This window comes from Elephas maximus, chromosome 19 (assembly GCF_024166365.1).
Source record: "Elephas maximus indicus isolate mEleMax1 chromosome 19, mEleMax1 primary haplotype, whole genome shotgun sequence".
NCBI classification, from domain to species: domain Eukaryota; kingdom Metazoa; phylum Chordata; class Mammalia; order Proboscidea; family Elephantidae; genus Elephas; species Elephas maximus.
The window spans coordinates 67,455,576-67,476,095 of record NC_064837.1 but is presented as its reverse complement, the minus strand read 5'-3'; the positions used below and the strand labels follow the sequence as shown (position 1 = coordinate 67,476,095).

The 20,520-nt window shown below is 54.5% G+C and overlaps 1 protein-coding gene across 3 annotated transcripts in view; it reads right to left on the bottom strand.

Moving 5' to 3' along the window:
* The window catches only part of SEPTIN9 (septin 9), a 201,174-nt gene that overhangs the window by 89,120 nt on the left and 91,534 nt on the right, over nucleotides 1-20,520 (bottom strand). For all 3 annotated transcript variants that reach the window (XM_049861414.1, XM_049861417.1, XM_049861416.1), the window contains one exon: nucleotides 5,500-6,132. In XM_049861414.1, the coding sequence (XP_049717371.1) occupies nucleotides 5,500-6,132 (633 nt within the window). The remainder of the gene's footprint in view (nucleotides 1-5,499; nucleotides 6,133-20,520) is intronic.

Below are 20,520 nucleotides of genomic sequence, written 5' to 3'. Positions count from 1 at the left end.
AATATATATAAGGAGCCCTGGTGGTGCAACTGTTAAGCACTTGGCTGCTAACTGAAAGGTTGGTAGTTCAAACCCACCCAGTGGCTCCATGGGAGAAAAGACCTGGTGATCTGCTTCCATAAAGATAACAGTCTACGGGCAGTTCTACTCTGTCACATGGGGTCACTATGAGTCGGAAGCGACTCTGCTGCACCCAACAAGGACAAAAGTACACACGACACAACATTTGCCAGTTCCACATTCCTCACGTGTACGTCAGTGGCACCAATCACATCCATCGTGTTGCACAACCATCAGCGATATCCGTTTCAGATGGAACTCTTTAAAAAAGCGAGGACAGCTCCACCCGCAAGTAACCTAGAACCTCGTGTGGGCATAGAAGGAATTCTGAAGAATAAATAGCCAAAATGTTCAGAGCGGATATCCCGGCTTATGAGCGAATCTTAGTTTCTCTGTCATCTCTACATTTTCTGATTCGAAAAAAAAAAAGTGTACAGTAGTATTTCTTTTTTTAAAATAATATTTTATTGTGTTTTAGGTGAACATTTACACAGCAAAGTGGGTTCCCCTTTAACAATTTTTATACAAATTGTTGTTGTGTCGGCATTCTCATTATTTCCATTCTGTTTGTCCTCTTTCCATTGATCTAGCTTCCCTTCCCCTCCCTGCTGTCTCAGCTTTGCTTTTGGGTCACTGTTGACCGTTTGGTCTCATACAGTGAATTGTTTAAGGAAACACATTACTCCTGAGTGATACTGTGTTCATTTTATAAACCAATCTATTATTTGGCTAAAAGGTGACCTGTGGAAATAGCTTCAACTCCAAGCTCAAAGGGTGTCTTAGGTGATTGTCTCAGGGGTTCCTCTACTTTCTATAGGTCTACTGTAGTACTTTTTGTAATCTGGAAAACTATTGTCACTTGGAAAAAAAATCTAGCAGAGGAAAGAAGGTTCCTACACAATTTACATTCCAAGCCAAACACGAGGTATTTGCCCACGAGAAAGATGCAGAAAGGTGTGAAAATCAGAGGAGGGGGGGCTACTTCCAGCTGGTGGGAGGGCTTCATGGAGGAGGTGCCATCTGAGTGGGTAGGAGTTCCACGGAGTACTGATGTGACAGGGGCCGGCAGAGGCACTGGCAAGGAAAGGTGGCCCTAAGAGACCATCAGAAGACAGGGCAGGAGGAGCTGGGGCTGGAGGGAGCCCCGGACTGACGGAGGCAGTGAAGGGTCAGCAGTGTGAAACATTGATGGCACAATGTTTAAGCGCTCAGCTGCTAATTGGAAAGTCAGAGGTTAGAATCCACCAGCCTCTCCACGGGAGAAAAATGTGGGAGTCTGCTTCCTAAAGATGACAGAGTAGGAGACCCTGTGGGGCAGTTCTGTTCTGTCCTATAGGGTCTCCATGAGTTGGAATAGACTGCAGCATACAACATGCCTTAGGGTGTGCCTGAATTCACTGAGTGGCTGTTGTGTCAATCCATCTTACTGGCAGGATCAGCGTTTAGTTCTGTTATGCGCAGGCCACCATGAGTCAGCGCCTACTGGGAGGCAACAACAGCAAGCCTTGCAGACGGCAGTCTGGGAGCAGCTCAGCTGGGGCCCTAGGAGGCCCCACCCTAGGCCAGCAGCTCTGGGAACAGAGACAAGCCGAGAGCTTCCCAGGAGGCAGAGCAGAAGGGCTGAGAGTCTGGGCGGAGGGCACAGAGCTCCCCCTACAATCCTTTCCCTCTGCTCTGTGCCGACTGGACCCAGGGGCAAGGGGTGGTTAGCCCACGTAGAGAGTGAGCAGCAGAGGAAGCCTTGAGGGGGGCGCTGGGAGCCCCCAACCCCGCCCCCACGAAGGGGCAGAAGTGATGGAACGCCAGGTCTGCAGGAAGGATGGACTGGAAGTGAGGCTGAAGGAGAATCGGGTCTGCCCAGAGGGACGGGGTTGGGGGGTGGGCAGATGAGTAGGGTGGACGTGGGGGAAGGTTAGGGAGGAGCTGAGAACTGGGGGGCGGATTCCAGAACAGGCCTCCATGGGGAAGGCCCAGCCCCTGGTCTGTCCCGGCCCTTCACTCCCCATCGATGGGCTTGCCCGGCCCACCAGCCCACCTCACCCAGGGTGACTCCAGAGACCTTTCACGCTGTTTTAAGTGAACAGACTCCTTCTGAAACCGAGGCCTCAAATCCCAGGCCTTCTCCTCAGCACCCCCGCCACACCCAGGGCTGCGGGCCCCCAGCCAGCACACCCTTCGTCTTGGGAGGGTCTTTCCCACCCCCCACCTGGTCCAAGCTGTGCCTCCAGTGTCCTCAGCTGGTGAGAACTGGTCTCCGGAGGACCCCCTCCCGAGCCAGCCAGTACAGACGGAGGGGAGAGGCACAGGGGTATGGTACCTGTGTGAGGACACACACGTTACATGCGTATACACGCATGATCTGCATGTAACCCCAAGCCCAGCTGGTGCTCCAGGGCAGGTCAGCGAGCACTACCAGCCTCTAGGACTGTCCCTGCAGGACTGGGTCCTGACTCCATAGGGTGCTCCTGTCTGAGGAGCCGTGAGGCTAGGGTGCACCCAGGGCTTGGCCACGTAAATTCTTTCCCACTGAGGAATCCCACTGTTCCCTCTGAGTCCCGGCTCCCCAACATCTCCCAGTTGCTCCCTCAGCTTAGAAAGCTGTTATCTCCCCTTCTTCACCTGGTTAAATCCTGTTGTTGCTGTGTGCCATCAAGGGGATCCCAACTCATAGTGCCCCTGTAGGACAGAGTAGAGCTGCCCCATAGGGTTCCCAAGGCTATAATCTTTATGAATGCACACTGCCACATCTTTCTCCCACACAGCGGCTGGTAGGTTTGAACCTCCGACCTTTCAGTTAGCAGCCAAATGCTTAACCACTGCACTACCAGGGCTCCTTGATTAAATCCTACCCTCTTCAAAACAGCTGAAGATGCCTCATGGCCCAAGAAGCCTCCCGCACACCATCTGTGGCGACAATTTACCAGCCTATTTACCCTCCCGTCCTGACCCCACGTGACTACTCCCAGAGCAGAGACCTTGGTCTGGCCCATCCCTGTGGCCCCGGCCCCCAGCATGGTTGCTGGTGTAAAGTGGGTGCTGAGCAGCATTTGTCAGCTGTCGGGTGGTGTTCTGGCCCCTCCCCGTGGCTGTGCCCCGCCCAGCTTGACCCCCTCCTCTAGCACCAGCTGCCATCAGAGATGCGGACAGGCGGAGGATGTCTCCCAGCCATATCCTGGGGAATACTCGCTCCCGGAGGCAGCCGTTTCCAGTGGCACTTCAAAGGCACTGGTCCAACAGAAGAATTGTGAAGAGAGGAAACAGCCTGGCCACTCCGCAAACGCCCTGGCAGCGCCTTCCTCTGACATGCTGCCATCACCGTGTCTGGGGCATGTGGAGCGGCTCTGCAGGGTCAAGTTTAGACAGATGGACTCACATACCCAGTGGTGGTATATAAATAATATATACCCAGTGGTGGTGGGGACCTTAAAATATCCTCTAGTGATGGCCACAAGGTAGAAATGACTCAAGTGTCCGTCCACAGATGAATGGACACACAAAATGAGGTATATACACCCACACAATGGAGCACCATTCACCCTTAAAGAGGAACAAAGCTCTGATACACGATACAACCTAGATGAACAGCAAAAACATTATGGTGAGTGAAATAAGCCAGACAGAAAGGACAAATATTGTAGGATCTCACCTATCTATACAAGATATCTAGGATAGGTAAATCCATCGAGACAAAAGGTTAGTGGTTACCAGGAGATGGGATGAGGGCAGAATGAAGGGGAAAAAATACTCATTTAGTATCCATTTGTTTTATGCAGTATGTTTTTAAGTCTTTAAGTACATTGATACTAAAATTACAGAGAAGTATTCCTTCAGATGGAGTCCCTGGATGGTGCAGTTAACATACTTGACTGCTAACCAAAAGGTTGGAGGTTCGAGTCTACCCAGAGGCACCTTGGAAGAAAGACCTGGCAATTTACCCTGAAAAATCAGTCACTGAAAACCCTATGGGGCACAGTTCTATCTGGTACACATGGGATTGCCATGAGTCAGGGTAGACTTGAAGGGAACTGGTTATTCTTTTGGTTATTAATATATCAAGAAAATACCTAGATATTGCAGTGCTAGAAAACGAACTTAATTAAAAAAAAAAAAATGCCCTCTAGGCCCTCGCTACCCAAAGTGTGTTCCAAGGACCAGCACTGGTAGGAAATGCAGAGTCTCAGGCCCTGTACCAGACCTGCCCCAACTCACCTGCACCTGAGCAGGACCCAGGCGTCCAAGTGCACATTACTGTGTGAGGCTCTGGTCTCGTTCTGTATCTGCACCCCATTACAAAGTCAAGTCCTCCCTCTGCCCCGACCACTGGCCACCGGAAAATTCTCATTCAAACGAAAAAAAAAAAAAAACCCAGAATGTTCTATTTGTCCAACCCAAAACACACTTATTAAACATATACAGAGATCCTCAGCACAGGGGTTCACAACCCAACCCCAGTGGAGTCCATGCTTCTGAGGAAGGGCAGGGGCCGTGCCCACACCCCCCACATCCCCAAGCTGGCCCTGTGTCCCACAGGGCACCAAGTTCCCCAAAAGTGCTCCCAAAAAAACCTAAAAACCAAACTTGTTGCCTTTAAGTCGATTCAGTTTCAGGTTTGGGCCCCCAGAACACTGCCCAAGCCCTGGCTTTGAGCTGTGCGCAGGCGTCAGGGCTGCCAGGCCCCAGGAACCCCCCCCACCCGCCCCCCTGGCCCCAGCAGCCCTGAGAAGGTGAGCATGCAGAGGTTAAGGGTGAGCTTGTAGCCTTGCCTGGGCCACAGCCACCCCTATTGGGCACAACAGTCCTTCCAGGAGGAGGAGGGAGAGGGAAGCACAGGCCATCAGGACCAGAAAGAGGAAGCTCCCTCCATGGAAAGCCTCAGGAAGGCAGGAATCCCTTCCTTGTGCCCCAAGCCCTCTGCCACTACTGGACACTTGCAGGATAGCCTGCAGCTCTTCTTGAGCAGGTACCTGTCTCCCAGTAGGCCCACCTGCTGGTCTAGCAGCCTCACAGTGTCATCTCCCACCCATGAGAGACCTTCCGAGGGTCTCAAACACATCACGTCCACACGTGCCCCCACGAGCCAGCCCGGCTCCTGCCACCAATCCACATTTTCCCTGCCTTCCCAGACCCTTGCTGCCTGGGGCTTACGTAGCCAAGGGTCTGCACCATGGCCCCTCTGACCAATAAAGAGGCCCTCTATACCACAAGTCTAACTGAAGTCCAACTTGCTGCATCTTGGCCTATCCCAGTGGGCAGAACAAGCAGCCGTCACCCTACCATGTTCCGCACCTCCCCTGGTGTGTTCTCAGGTCTCCACCGTCTCCATGCTGCGTCCCCCCGATATTCAGCTTTTCTCTCCAGGCTCCCCAGCAAGCCCAGCTCCCTGTCTACTTTCTCCCTCCACCACGTCGCCCACAAAGACCCCAACGTTTTCTTACTCACCGTCCTGGCTCCGGGGCAGGCCTTCGGCCATGGTGGGCTGGGGTCTGGGCTCCAGGCGGCCCTGCAGCTGAGGGCCTGGGCTGGATTCCGAATTCTCCAGGGTCTGGGGGAGTGTGGGGACAGTGGGCCCCTCCGCCGGCTTGGGCACCTGGATCTCCACCCTCTTGGGGGCAGCATCAGCGGTGGGCACCTCAGGGGCCTTGGAGGCGGGGGGCTCCATGCGCCGGTGGGCCGCCTCCTGGGGCTTGACTAGAGTGATCTCCGTCCTCCGAGGGGTTGGCTCAGGCGTCTTGTGGCCCAGCACCTCAGCCCGCTTGAGCCCGAAGCGGCCAGGCCCGGGGGTGCTGGTGGCCTCCACCTGCTTGGATGAGATGTCAATGGAGAGCTCAGTGCGCCGAGACATGGGCTCTGCCGCCTTGGGCCCTGGAAGCTCGACCCGCCGCAGTGTAGCCTTGGGGGAGCGCTGGCTGAAGGAGTCTACATGGCGGGCAGGCTCCACACCCTTCACCCCCAGGTCCTGGAACTTCTGGGTGGAGCTGGCCACTGTGGTTCGCAGGAGGGGCGGCTGCACCCTCCGGGGTGGTGTGGAGTTGGGCGTCTCAACCTCCTCGACCTCAAAAGACCTTTTCAAGGCTGGAAGACAAAGAGAGGAGGCACAGTGAATACTCCCGCTGGGGTTTCCTGCTAAGGAGGAGCAACGGGATGGTAGCTAGGGGACCCGGAGAGAAGCCCCTCCACATCTCAAAAGGGATGAGAAACAGGTGGAAACGACCCAAGTGTCCACTAGCAGGTGAACGGATCCACAAAACGAGGTCTCTCCATGTTACTCCACCACAAGGAGAAACCAGTCCTGATATGCACTATGATGTGGACGGACCTTGACAGCTTGGTGCTCAGTGAAATAAGGCAGGCACAAACGGTCAAATGCTCTATGGTCCACTTACGTGAGCTATCTAGGCCAGGCAAGTGCAGAGACAGAATGGATACTAGAGGTTACCGGGGGCTGGGGGGAGGGGAAATGGGGATTGTTGCCAAAGGGACCCTGAGCTTCTGTTAAGGGCAAGGAAAAGTCTGGAAACAGTGGTGAGAGTTGTACAACAAGGTGAACTCAATTAGCGTCACTGAATCGTACGTGTAAAAATGGCTGAAATGGCAAAAAAGGAAAAGAAAGAGACAACCCCAGTCCAGGGGCCTTCTAGAGGCACCTACGGTGGTGAGGACTGGGACGGAAAGGCTGGAGCGTGGAGGACACTGGCCTCCCCAGGCCTCTCCGGCCATCATCGGCCATCAGTGTGGTGGCCGCCTCTCCCCTCTCCAGTTGCTGCTTCTACTGTAAAAACGTTCCTGCTCGAGGAGAGCCTTTGGTTTCTCTCTTATTGTGGCTGTCCTTTGTCCATTCTCCCCTCCGTCCAATGCACACGCCATCAGCAAACACAGGGCCACCACCAGTGGGGGGACACGTCCCCAGGAATCACTACCACCACCATAACCAATCAGGATCAGGAGAGGAAGAACCACAGCCTGTCGGTGACAACAGGGAGGGACAGCTGCCATTGGAACCTTGACTGCAGGCTGAATGCTTACAGCACAGTCTCATTTACTCGCACAATAACCCTAGGACACAACTAATATTATTATCCCACGGGGAAACTGAGGCACAGAGTGCTGAAGCAATGTGCCCAATGGTGCCGACAGTGAGTGGCAAGGTAGGACGACGTGTCTGTCTGCTTGACTCTGAGCCCAAGGTACCACTAACCACTTTGCTGTTCAGCTCCTGTTGGGATGACAGAGACCCCTGGCTTTGTCCAAAAGTGGAGGCTGACGTCATACCCGCCACCCTTCCCGGCCCCTCCTCCGTGTTCCCTTCTGCTACAATACCTGCCCTAGTAGACCTGGCCCCAGGAGCGCTGGCCCCCCGACCCTCACCCTTCGACCTAGCATTTCCGGTCTTGGGGCCCCATTGCCTCCCCGGGGTCTGTTCCCCCAGGCAGCAGGGACCGTGCCTGGGAAGCCTCCATCCTCACAGTCCCTGTGGCCTGCACTCAAACCAGAACCAGCTGCTCCCACTTCTGAAGCCAGGCCAGGAAGGGGCCCCATGGCAGAACATTCTCTGGCTTCTTCCCCGCGGCTGCACCCAGAGTCCCCTCCAGCCCTCTCCCTGCGGCTGCACCTAGAGTCCTCTCCAGCCCTCTCCTCGCTGCGCCAACCCCCAGAGCCCAGGATTTCAGGGAACCCCTCAACTCCCCCCTGCCTGCAGAGAAAAGGGACAGAGCCTGATCCCAACCACAAATAACAGCCTCAGCCATGTTTAAGGGGCCCCTCTAGCCAGCCTCTTCACCCCAAACTCCAGCACGGTGCTTCCTTGGGAAGGCATGTAGGGGTGCAGAAGGCTGAGTGCAGGGCGGCTATGCTTTTAGGGCTGGGGAGGGGGGAGCAGAAGAAGCCCAGTCCCTGATACCGGCAGGCTGAAAAACCAACCTCCCAGTGCGGGGCTCCTTGGCGACGTCCCTCCTTCTTGGTGGGCACAGAGGAAGACAGTCCCAGGGACAAAGCTCACCCTACCCAAAGGTGGCAGGGGTTGCAAAAGCCTGCAGAGTGACGTGGCAGGGTGGGAAGTAGTGCGGGCCACAGACTGGCAGGTCCCTGTGAGTCAGTCTCGGGCAGGCACCAGCTACTTAGCCCCACGCTGCTTCGCAGGAGTGTGGGTCCAGTGTGGTCAGAGCTGCGTGTTCTTGAGAGAGCCTGGAAACCTGAGTTCTATATGCTCTCTCCTGATTTTTAAATGCTGGCACAAACAAAGCAAAACCCTTTTAAAGCACAGTGCAGCAGAACAAAATTACATCTGTAGGATGTATTCAGAGTCTCTGGGTGATGCAAATGGTTAACGAGCTTGGCTGCTAACCAAAAGATTTAGAGGTTTGAGTCCACCCAGAGGCACCTTGAAAGAAAGGCCTGGCGTCTACTTCTGAAAGATCGCAGCCTGGAAAACCCTACAGAGCACAGTTCTACTCTGCCACACATGGGGTCGCCAGGAGTCAGAATTGGCTCGATAGCAGCTAACAACAACAACAACAAAACAACTATTAAAAAATGTAAAAACCATTCTCAGCTCACAGGCCACATAAAAACACGTGGTGGCCAGATTTCGTCCTCAGGGGATGGTTTGCCAACCACTGAACTGGTTGAGTTGTTAACCATGGAGGGTTAACAACTGAACCAAAATGAAAGATACCCTTCGACCACCCTTAATCTCATGATCATTTCTGGTAACTTTCAGGAACTTGTCAATCGCACAAAGGTGCAAGCAACCTGAGCTAGCTATTCTGTGTCTTTGTAAGATGAGGAATACCATCTACTGAGGTCTTAGTGTTAGGACCACTACCCATCTGTCCATCTGTCTATCTGTCTGACTCATGGCAACTCCATGTGTCCTTGGGTGGTGCGAACAGCTGCTAACTGAAAGGTTAGACGTTTGAGCCCACTCAAAGGCACTGTGGAAGAAAGGCCTGGTAATCTAAAAAAATCAGTCGCTAAAAACCCTGGGGCGCACAGCCCCACTCTGACACGCTTGGGATCGCCAAAACTTTCATTGCTGTTGTTCCTGCGTGGCTTTCAGTCAATTCTGATTGACTGAGATCCTATAGGACAGAATAGAACTGCCCCATAGGGTTTCCAAGGCTGTAATCTTCACCAGAGAAGATCACCAGGCCTTTTCTCCCTCAGTGCTGAGGGTGGGTTTGAACCACCAACTTTTCAGTTAGCAGCCAAGTGCTTAACCATTGCACCACCAGGTCTCCTTGCTTTCCACACAGGGTGCATGTTAAAGAGTGTCAGCCTGATTCTAGAATGATACTGTGCTAAATCTTTTTTTTTTTTTTCATTTTAAAGTGTACGACTCAGTGACATTAATTCCATTCACCACGTTGTGTGACCATTACCACTATCTCTTTCCAGAACGTTTTCATCCCTTCAAGCAGAAACTCTGTGCCCAGTAAGCAATGGCTCCCCATTCCCTCTTCCTCCCAGCCCCAGGAGACCACTAACCCACTTCCTGACTAGGCACTTGCCTACTCTAAACACGTCATATGCGTGGAATCACAGAGTGTCCTCTGGAGATCATAGGTTTGCAGCATGCTCATGGAACCCTGGGGCCCCCCAAGAAGGGGCCTCAGGAAGAGGGAGCCCCCAGGGCCCTCACCCCCCTTGCCCTGAGAAGCTCCACTGTCCTCTAAGGTCTGCAGTGGGTCAATGGTCGTCCCAAAAAAGACATGTCCAAATCCTAATGCCCAGAACCCAGGAATGTGACCTCGTTTGGAAAAAGACACGTTCAAGTCCTAACCCCTGGAACCTGGGAATGTGACCTCGTTTGAAAAAAGGATCTTTGCAGATGTCATGAAAGATCTTAAGCTTGAGGTCATCCCGGATTTGGGGTGGGCCCTAAATCCAATTACCCGTTTGCCATCTAGTCAACTCCAGTCATGGCGACCCCATGTGTGTCAGTATAGAACTGTGCTCCACAGGGTTTTCAAGGCTGTGATCTTTATGAAGTAGATCACCAGGCCTTTCTTCTAAGGCACCTCTGAGTGGACTCAAACCACCAATCTTTGGTTAGTAGTCAAGCATGTTAACCATTTGCACCACCCAACCCAAAACCTGCTGCCGTTGAGTCAATTCCGACTCACACTGACCCTACAGGACAGAGTAGAACTGCTCCATAGGGCTGCCAAGGCTGTAAATCTTTAAGGAAGCAGATTGCCAGATCTTTCTCCCATGAAGCTGCTGGGTGAGTTCGAACCGCGGACTTTTCGATTAGCAGCTGAGCACTTTAACCACTGTGCCACCAGGACTCCTTTTGCACCACCCAGGGATTCCTAAATTCAGTTATTGGTGTCTTTATAAGAGAAAGGAGAGGGAGATTTGAGACAGAGATGTGGAAGAGAAGTCCTTGTGATTATGGAGGCAGAGATGGGAGTGATGGAGCCACAAGCCAAGGAATGCCAGGAGCCACCAGAAGCTGGAAGAGACAAGGAGTCTCCCCCAGAGCCCGAGAGGGAGCATAGCCCTGCTAATATCTTGATTTTGGTCTTCCAGCCTCCAGACAGTGAGAGAATAAATTTGTTGTTTCAAGCCACCCAGTTTGTGGGACTTGGATACAGCAGCCCCAGGAAGCCCAGACAGGCTCTACTGGAGGATGAGACCTCTGGGCTCTGAGCTCACCAAAGGCCCTTCCTGCTGGGGGCTGTCACCCCATTCCCACCCCCAGCCCCGATCACCCCCAACCACATTCAGAAACGGTCCACAGGTGGACAAAGAGAAGCACAGCTCCGCGGCTGCAGAACGGCTGCGTCTGCCCCAGGAGAGGGAAGCCGCTCTCCCCGGGGCTCTGCCTCCTTCTCCCTTTACAGGAATCGTACAAGACCTCAGATGGCGGGAGATGTCGCCAAGGAGTGACGTTGCTCTAGATTTACAGCAGAATATAGGGTGATGAAATAAGATCTTTCAAGGCAAGCTTCGCAGGGCACCTCATGTGCAGCAAAGATGTCGTGAGTAGAACCAGCCGGGAAAAATTAGAAGAAGGCTTGTCAGGATGCAGGACAGGGTCCTCAGCATCTCTTGACCCAGTCCTAAAAATATGCCGGTCCTCCACACATGCACAGCCTTGCCCTCCCAATGGGACAATCTCTCTGGGAAGCACCCCTCCTCCACCACCTCAGGGCAACCTGCCGAGGGAGCAGGCAGCTCTCCCGTTACTCATCTTCCCCTTTGCTGTGGAGGCAGGGGCAGGTAACAGGCGTCCACGTGGGGGCACGTGAGCCACCAAGAATGTTGACCAGTTTATCATTTCTCTATCAGGCTTAAGACACAACTGCATGGGGTGGGAGGGTGGGGGGTAGTGCTGGCTTAGTAGCAGAAGCCTCGCCTTCCATGCCGAAGACCTGAGTTGGATTCCCAGTCAATGTACCTCCCGGCAGCCACCACCCATCTGTCAGTGGAGGCCTGTGTGCTGCTATGATGCTGAACAGGTTTTGGCAGAGCTTCCAGGAAAGATGGACTAGGAAGAAAGGGCTGGTGATCTACTTCTGAAAATCAGCCAGTGAAAACCCTATGGATCACAACAGTCTGATCGCATTGTATGTGGGTTCGCTATAGGTTGGGGGCCAACTTGACTGACAGCTAACAACAACGTGACTGCACAGAAGAGCTACAGCCACTCTTTGAGGGAATGGGCAGAAAACGGGGTCTTTCACTGAACCAAGGAGGTGGGCTACTTCCTTTTTGGTAAACACGGCTGAAGGCAGTGCCAGAGGCCCTGGCTAGACATCACCAGGTGTGGGCTGCTGCATGTCAGACAAAAACGGGAGCAGACTGCATGGGGGGGCCCCCACGTTGCCACTGAAGGGCAAAACAGCCGTGTCCCTCTAAAGGGCAGGAGTGCCCCTTTTGTTTACATGCATCCCAAACAAGAACGCCTGCCTCCTCCTCCCTCCCCTGTGAATGCAAGCGCCCGCAAGGTCAAAACTCACCTTCTCCTCCCAAAAACCTTCCTCAGCCTCCTCCACTCCCACCCACCCCAGCCCCTCCGTGCACCATGAGCCTTAACACTGTTCCTGCACTCTGATCCACTTCCGGGAATTTATCCCACGGAAATCAGCAGAAACACAAAAAGATTTATGATCACAGACATTTGCATCAGCATTAAAATAGCAAAACACTGGAAAGCGTCCGGGCTTACATGGATTCCGCTAAACCCATATGCTGAAGTCCTGTGCAGTCATCAAAATTGCGTTTTTGTAAGATGAGAAATGCTCAGAATTTAACGGTAAATAAAAATAGCAGGATGCAAGATGTTGACCGAGACGCTAATCTCATTTCACACACGCACACGCACCCATGTGCAGCGTGTACTCACACGCACACGTGCACATGCAGAAACAACTTCTCTGGATGGACTTAAGGGGGGTGTTTTTCTTCATTAGACTTCCCCACTTTTTTCCAACTTGTCTACTCTAAATGTGAGTCGGGGGCAGGGGTGGTTCAGTGGTAGAATTCTTGCCTTCCATATGGGAGACCCAGGTTCGATTCCTGGCCCACGCACGGCATATGCAGCCATCAGCCATCTGTCAATGGAAGCTTGCATGTGGCTAGGATGCTGAACAGATTTCAGCAAAGCTTCAAGACTAAGACAGGCTTGTCTAGATAGATCACTAAGAAAGACCTAATGATCTACTTCCAAAAATCAGCCAATGGAAACCCTACGGGTCACAATGGTCCGATCCACAACCAGTCATCGGATGGAAGACAAGCAGGCAGCATTTTGTTTTGCTGTGCATGGGGTCACCATGAGTCAGGGGCCAACTCGACCGGAGCTAAGAGCAACAACAAACTCAGGCCACATAATAGTACCAGGAGACAAAACCGTCAGTCCCATGTGGATATCTCTGCATACTAACCCCCACAGCCCACTTCTGACCCATCTTACTCTACCAGGCCCAGCCTGCCTGCAGCCCTCTCCTGTCCGTTAAGCGTGTACACGAGGCTGCCGGGCCTCCCTCCAGATGCAGGCCTCCCATCCCTGCCCAGGGGGGCTGGGTCGAAGCAGGCGCTGGATCTGGGCCTGGTTAAGGAGGAATGCGTCTTGCACAAGGGGCCATTGTTAAGGCCCCTGCCCTGACCGGAGGCTGCTGGCCAAACCTGTCGCTGCTCCTGAAACCAGATGGAGCACTTCCTTGTGTACCAAGCCCCGGGCTGGGCAGTGGGGACTGCGGGCCTCAAAGCCCTGCTCCAGCCTAGGGCTAAAGCCACTGCAGACAAGGGCTGGAGACCAGGGTCCCAGCAAACGCAGGGCAGAGCCCAATACAAGCTCGAACGCCAGGCTCCAGCTGCAGGAAAGGGCAGCTCCCAAAGAGCCAGGGTCAGGCCCAGGGAGCCAGGAAGACGGCACCGTGGGTAGGCACCTCCCTGTCCCCGCTGTAACCCCACGGGACAGGCTATAGGAAAACACTGCAGCGGGCCCCTCGGCACAGCCTTTAGCCTCTATCGAGCGATCTCCATGTGGTCCCCTGTTCTCCTGCCCCTCTGTGGGTCAGGCCTTGCTCTGTGCAGGGGGTCGGAGTCAGGCAGGGCTTCAGTGTCACACAGCTGGGCTGGCTGTGGCCTGTGGCGCCCCAGGAAGGCACCTTTATCCTCCTCTTGTTGCTGTTAGCTGCTGTCCAGGTGGCCCCGACTCACAGCGACCCCATGTACTACAGAAGGAAACGCTGCCCCACCCTGTGCCATCCCCACGATTGTTCGTATGTGTGAGTCTGTCGTTGCAGCCGCTGCGCCAGCCTACCTCACTGAGGCCGTCCCTCCTTTTCACTCTCCTCCTTATGCAGAACTTCAAGGCCAGCAGGGAGCAGGGAGCCCAAGTTCCCTGCCTCGTGGAGTCTCAAGACCCGATTGGTGGGTCCACTAAACCAGGACAAACCTTCAAAGGAAAGGAGCCCAGTGCCCCAAACCCACGCAACGGGGTGGTAGACCTGGCGGAGGTGGACGCCCAGCTGGGCTCTGAAGGATGAGCTGGGTACCTCGGTAAAGAGTGGGAGGGCACAGGGGTGGGCAGTTCCAGGTGGAGGCAGTGCAGTGCAGAGGCCTGATGGTGTCCCTGGCTAGAGAGTCACCACCCAAGGTTGGAGCCTGGTGGCTGATGGAGACCGCGCTTTTCATTTCAGGGGCTTCAGAAGGAGAGTGACATGACCACAAGGAAAGTCTCTGAGCCTCGGTTTCCTATCTGTCACATGCTGTGAGGCCCTGACGGGATAAGAGGATGGCAGCACCCGTTGCAGGCATGCATCAATTGCTACTGTTGTTGGTGGTGTGACCACCATCTGAGCGTGTGCTCATGGGTGCCTGGTCCCCCTGCCAGCAGCCAAGGCTGCTCAAGCACAGGGGACTGCAGTCACCCTGACACCGTCTGCACTCTGCCAGTACAGAAGTATCAACATCCCAGCCTACTCTCCCCCCTGGGAAACCCCGAGGTGTGCCACACAGGCTCCCCGCAGTTCCCAGCGGCCTGTGCTCCGACTGCTTGATGACATCCCTTTCATTGGCTGCCTTCTCTTCCCAGTCTCATCCCCAAGCTCGGGGTCACCCAGGATCACCTCCCCCTTGAACCCTTCTCTCAGGACCGGCTTCTTAAAAAAAAAAAAATGCCATCAAGTTGATTCTGACTCATAGCGACCTTATAGCACAGAGTAGAACTGCCCCCATAGGGTTTCCAAGGAGTGCCCGGTGGATTCGAACTGCTGACCTTCTGGTTAGTAGCCGAACTCTTAACCACTACACCACCAGGGTTTCCAGGATCTACTTTTAGGAGGGCCCAATTAAGACAGCACCCCAGGGCTGGACCTGCATGGAGGCAGGGAATGGAGAAGGGGGCAGATAGGAAGCAGGGTGGAGGGAGGCAGGGTCAGCACACAGAGGAGGACCCCACACAGGTAGGGAGGGCGGGGTTCTCAGGAAGCAACACTGTCCAAAAGGAGGATTTAAAGATACATGTGGAGCTAAGCAAGCCTGCAAGGGGAAGTCGATAAAAGCGTATCAGCTGAGGCCGGCCTCCTGGGCCTCCCGGGTCTTGCAGCCAAACACAGTTGTTTAACGACGATGACGGCAGAGGCAAAGTCCAAATAAAGGCAGAGCAACAGGGCTCTAGCCTTAGAGGTACACCACGGCCCATTTCAAGTCTCCCCAGGATTTGGGAAGGAAGAGAAAAAGGCCGTTGGCTCACAGCCTCCCCTAGCCCCTCACCCTCGGCTTCCCCCAGGGGCAGGCTTACAGGGGTGCTTGAGCAGTCTCTGGGCTGGCCCCATCCTGCCAATGGTCCCAGCTGGAACGGGCCCCAAGCCACCCACCTCAGACCTCAGTGTCTGGCCGGCCGCGCTGGACACCAGCCTGGTGCCCGAGCATGCTGGCTGTCCTGGGCCTCTTGCAGGAGGCCTGGGGCAGGGTGCACTTGGCCCTGCGACCTATCTCGTCCCAGCCCACTGCCCTCCAAATGTCAATGCTTCAATGCCCAAGCCACCTGGGGAAGCTGAAGCATGAGGACAACGTAGTGACCACCAGCCCCTGACTGAGTCTGATGAGCGTCTTTTGTGTTGGGTGTTAGGACAGCGCTTCTTCTACTCTGGCTCTCATGCCCTGGGCCTGGGAGACTCTGGCACTTTGGGGTCCTTCCTGCTCATCACAGCCCCCACCCGGAGGCCTGGCCCGGGCCAGCTCACCCTGGCACAGTGATGTGAGAATGAGCAGAGCTAACAATCCCTGAGGTTCGGCTTCCTAGGGGCGGCCAAGAGAAATAAGCCCCCCCCCACACACATTTGCAGGGCCACCACACACTGCCATGGGACCAATGAGCGGCCCGTGGGGACAGCAGCGCTTCCTGGCCCTTGTCTTTCTTTCCCAGGAGTTTTAAGAGCAGAGAAAATATTTTCAGTGCCAAGGCCAGAAATGGGGGGCCAGCGACTCTGGTCCTCTCAACACGGGACATGAACCCAACCCCCTACTACGGGCGAGGAGCCCAGTAGCAGCTATGGTCAACGGCTGGCCCTCAGGACCCCAGATCTTCTCTCATTTCCCAAATCCTTTATTTTCATTTCTTCCTGGACAAAGCTCTCCATCGGGCTGGCTGGTGAGGGTTCAGGCTGTACCAGGTGGAGGACAAAGCAAAGGCCTGAGGGTGGAGCCTTGATGGAGAGTCGCAAGCTGAGCTCAGAGCCTTTCCCCATCCAGCTACATCAGAATGGGAGAAATCCTATCAGATTCCTTTACAATGGGCTTCAGGAATCTGCTATGGTGTCTGGAAGGGACACTGGTGCCAAGTCTGGGCTCGTCAACTGTGCAGGGTTAAATTATGTCCTCTCTCGGCAGTTCGAATCCACCAGGTGCTCCTTGGAAACTTTACGGGGCAGTTCTACTCTGTCCTACAGGGTTGTTATGAGTCGGAATCGACTCGACGGTACTGGGTTTTTTTTTTAAGGAGACATGCCCAAGTCCTAATCCTGGGTACTTGGGAATGTGGCCTTGATTGGAAAAAGGGTCTTTGCAGATGTACGAAAGGTAAAGATCCTCCTGGATTAGGTGGGCCCTAAACCAATGATGACAGGTCCCGGCGAGAAAGACCTGGCAATTTGTTCCCACAAAGATTAAAAAAAAAAAAAAAACCAAACTCACTGCCACTGAGTTGATTCTGACTCACGGTGACCCTATAGGACAGGGTAGAACTGCCCCATAGAGTTTCCAAGGAGCACCTGATGGGTACGAACTGCCGACCTTTTGGTTAGCGGCTGTAGCACTTAACTGCTACACCACCAGGGTCTCCCCATAAAGATTACAGCCTAGGAAACCCTACGGGGCAGTTCTACTCCGTCACACGGGATCACATTGAGTCGGAAGCAACTCAACGGCACATGATACAACAAATCCAATGACAACTGTCTTTATAAGAGACACAAGAGGAGAAGACGCAGTGACGATAAAGACAAAGGTGAGAGTGATGAAGCCACAAGCCAATGAACGCCGGGGGCCAAGGGAAGCTAGAAGAGACAAGGGTGGATTCTCCCCTAGAGCCTCCAGAGAGAGCTGATACCTTTGGACTCCCAGCCTCCAGAACTGTGACAGAGTAAACTCGTGTTCCTTTAAGCAACCCACTTTGTGGGACTTTGTTCCGGCAGTCACCAACAGAACAAGGAAAAGAAAGCGGAGCTCTTGAGACCGTCCCGGGCCATTCTGTTCAAATTCTGAGGGCTCTGTTGATTCAGATGCCACTTCCCGCCGCTGAGTCACCATTCTGAGCAGAGGACCAGGGCGCCAGCAGCTGGTCTAGCTTGGCAGGAAGACGCCTCTCCCCATAGGCTGTCAGCCCACCAGCTCTTGCCCGCCCCTGCACAGCTGGCAAAACGCCTTCCCCCAAAGGTCCCCTTCCCGCTGCATGTCCCTATTGCTCAGGGCTGGCCCCAAGTCTACCCACCCCATAGCCAAGTGCCCATATGTCCACCTGGGGTGGCCCGTGCACACCTGTTGGCCCAGTGGAACCAGCGGTATCCAACTGGGACGAAACATTCCACCGTCACCCTCCCTAGGGCAGGGACCAGATTGGAAGTGCCCCTCCCCCTCCCCCACAGAAAGGTCTTGGGGTGACTGCTCTCAGAATCAGGGTGCCCCCTCACAGTGCAACTCCTGGCCAGACTTCATCAGCAGAGCCATGTTGCAGCCTCTCCTTCCAGAAGTCTTCTCTGCACAAAATAAATGCTCCAGGGAATCACCACTCACAGGGAATGGACACACCTCCTTCCCTTCCTGGAAAGCCTAGCTCCCCCAGGGAAATTTCGCTCGGGATGAAGGCCTCCTTCGTGCCACCCCCCACCCACCTCCCCCCTCTGCCTCTGGCTCTGGGGAGCCCGGTCACCCCCAGCTCATCCCCAGCATTGTGACTTCAAAAGTTGCTCTAAAGATACTGGGGTTTCCTTTCCCTCCTTACTAAACTCAGGTCCTGAGGGCGTGAGCACATTGCAGACACTGTTGCAAATGGAACGGCCTTGTCCCCATTTTAAACTACCTGTTGGATATCCATCTCCACTGAGAACAGGAGGGGAAATGGGCTTAAGCTTCAAGTGGAGAGATGTGGGGCAGATAAAAGGAAGAACTTCCTGACCTGGAGTGCTGGTAGGACACCAGGGTAAACCCACTCGGAGGCACTGCAGAAGTGCCCAGGACCTGATCTCTGTGAGCTTGTCATGGTGTGGCCTGCCTGGAGCTAGGTGAGGAGATTAAACGACCTTTCGGGTCTCCTGGAAACCCTGGTGGCGTAGTGGTTAAGTGCTACCGCTGCTAACCAAAGAGTTGGCAGTTCGAATCCACCAGGCGCTCCTTGGAAACTCTATGGGGCAGTTCTACCCTGTACTATAGGGTCGCTATGAGTCAGAATCGATTTGACAGCACTGGGTTTGGTTTTGGTTTTTTGTTTCGGGTCTCCTCAGGTCAAAGGTTCCCTGATAAATGGTGGCTGATGAAGGTAGGTGGGAGGTGGCCGGCTTCAAAGTAGGGAACTACAGGCTGCAGCTTCAGGGTCTCAAAGGTCACTGAGCCACAGTCACAGAAGAGGGCTTTCTGAGCTTTAATCCACCCACCTTTTGTCAGCTCATCGCGACTCATAGCGACCCTACAGGACGGAGTAGAACTGCCCCACAGAGTTTCATAGGGTTGCTATGAGTCAGAATTGACTCGATGGCGACGGGTTTGGTTTTTTTGGTTTTGTCAGCAGCCTGAGACACCAGTCAGTGGTCCTGTCCCAGCTAATCCACCAGCTTACCACCACCATTTCTGGGCAGAGAGAATGAAGCTGCCAGCTAGAAATGGGATCACAGTTCTGCTCAAGCTCCCTGTTCCCTCAGAAAGGGTCCCCAACACCTTCTCAAGCCATCCCCTGCTTCTCCTCTCTACTCCGCCCTCCAGCTCAATGGCTCACCACTTCCCCAAATGCCAGCTGCTGTGGTGGAGTCCATTCCAACTCATGGCAACCCCGTGTGTGTCAGAGTAGGCAGGGTTTTCTTTGGCTGATTTTTTGGAAGTACATTGCCAGGTCTTTCTTCCGAGGTGCCTCTGGGTGGACTGAACCTCCTACCTATAGGTTAGCAGCCAAGTGTGTTAACCATGTGCACCGTCCAGGGACTCACCCTTTCCCGAAACCACAGCCTAGGCCTCAGAATTCCTTGGAATGCCTCATGGTTCCCTTGACCACGTAGCAACAGTTATTCAAATGCTCCCTCCACGAAGCAGACCCACAAACAGGCCTTTCCTGCAGCTCGGTTCCTATGTGACTTAACCCTCTGAGAACCAGGCCCGGGAGGCCCTCAGGAGCAGGCTGGTCAGTGTCTGTTCTCGTCGGCACTGGACTGAGCAGTCAGGTGCCTGGTTGGCATGAGGGACCCATTTCTTGGTCATTCTTGACCTTCCTAGGCACAGAAACCACCCCTCCTTCCTCACCCCACTGACTGCAGGTAAAATGTTAAAAGCGCTTAAAAAATGTAACTAAAAAAACCAAACCTAATGCCAGAGGCCACTTGGCCCAGGTGGGGCCCTCCATTACTCATGCCCAAGGACTCCAGAGGGACAGGTGGGCCTCTCAGTGCTGTGGCTGGAGGCGGCAGCAGATGGACCAATATGAGCTGCGGCCTAATTACAGGGAGCGGCGACCCCAGGCAGCAGAGTTCAGGCCAGGTCAGAGCAGTACCCAGGAGGCCGGCATGCTCGGGCTGAGGCACCATGGCCAGGACCCTCAGTGACCACAGAGCCCTGAAGTCTCAGGAAGGGTCTGCCGGGCTGGGTTCTGTCTGACCTGAGGTTGACGCTTCTCAAGTCACAGAAAAGTAGAAGGAGGGGTTGGGTTTGTTTGATGGGACCCTGAGAAGATTCCAGAAGGGTCCACCCAGCAGTCTCAAAGACCCCCAGGGGAAGCAGCTGAGGTGAGGGCTTCCCAGGGCTCTGCATAATCAGAAGGTCTACTGTTTGCACCAGGGACCTCGAAGCTCTTGGGAAACCAGAGCAAGCTGGGTGGGACATCTGGGCAGGGCAGGGTCGCTGCGTATCCTGAGAATCACACAAAGTCTGCGGTCTCCACTCTCCCAGCCCAATGCCCTGCCCACAGCCCCCAGAAGGCAGGGAGACCCTGGGAGGCCAGAGGGGTGACTGCAGGGAACTTCCTAGGGAGGAGCCTTGGGAGAGGGGGCAGGGCAGGAGAAGAGCCGCTGAAAAGGGAGGGGCCCTGCCCTGAGGGGAAGGGAGGCGCTGGGGACACAGGATTCAACGATGACCCCCCAACCCCGTCCTGAGCCCAGGGGTTCCTGGATCACTGCCATCCATGCAGGCGCAGGACTGGCTGGACCATCCACAGAAGGGACAAGGACCAGCAGCAGGGACAACACCTCCGTCCCCCCAGCACGGGGACCCTGGGGCAGATGGGGATGTTGCAGGCACAGAGGTCTCACA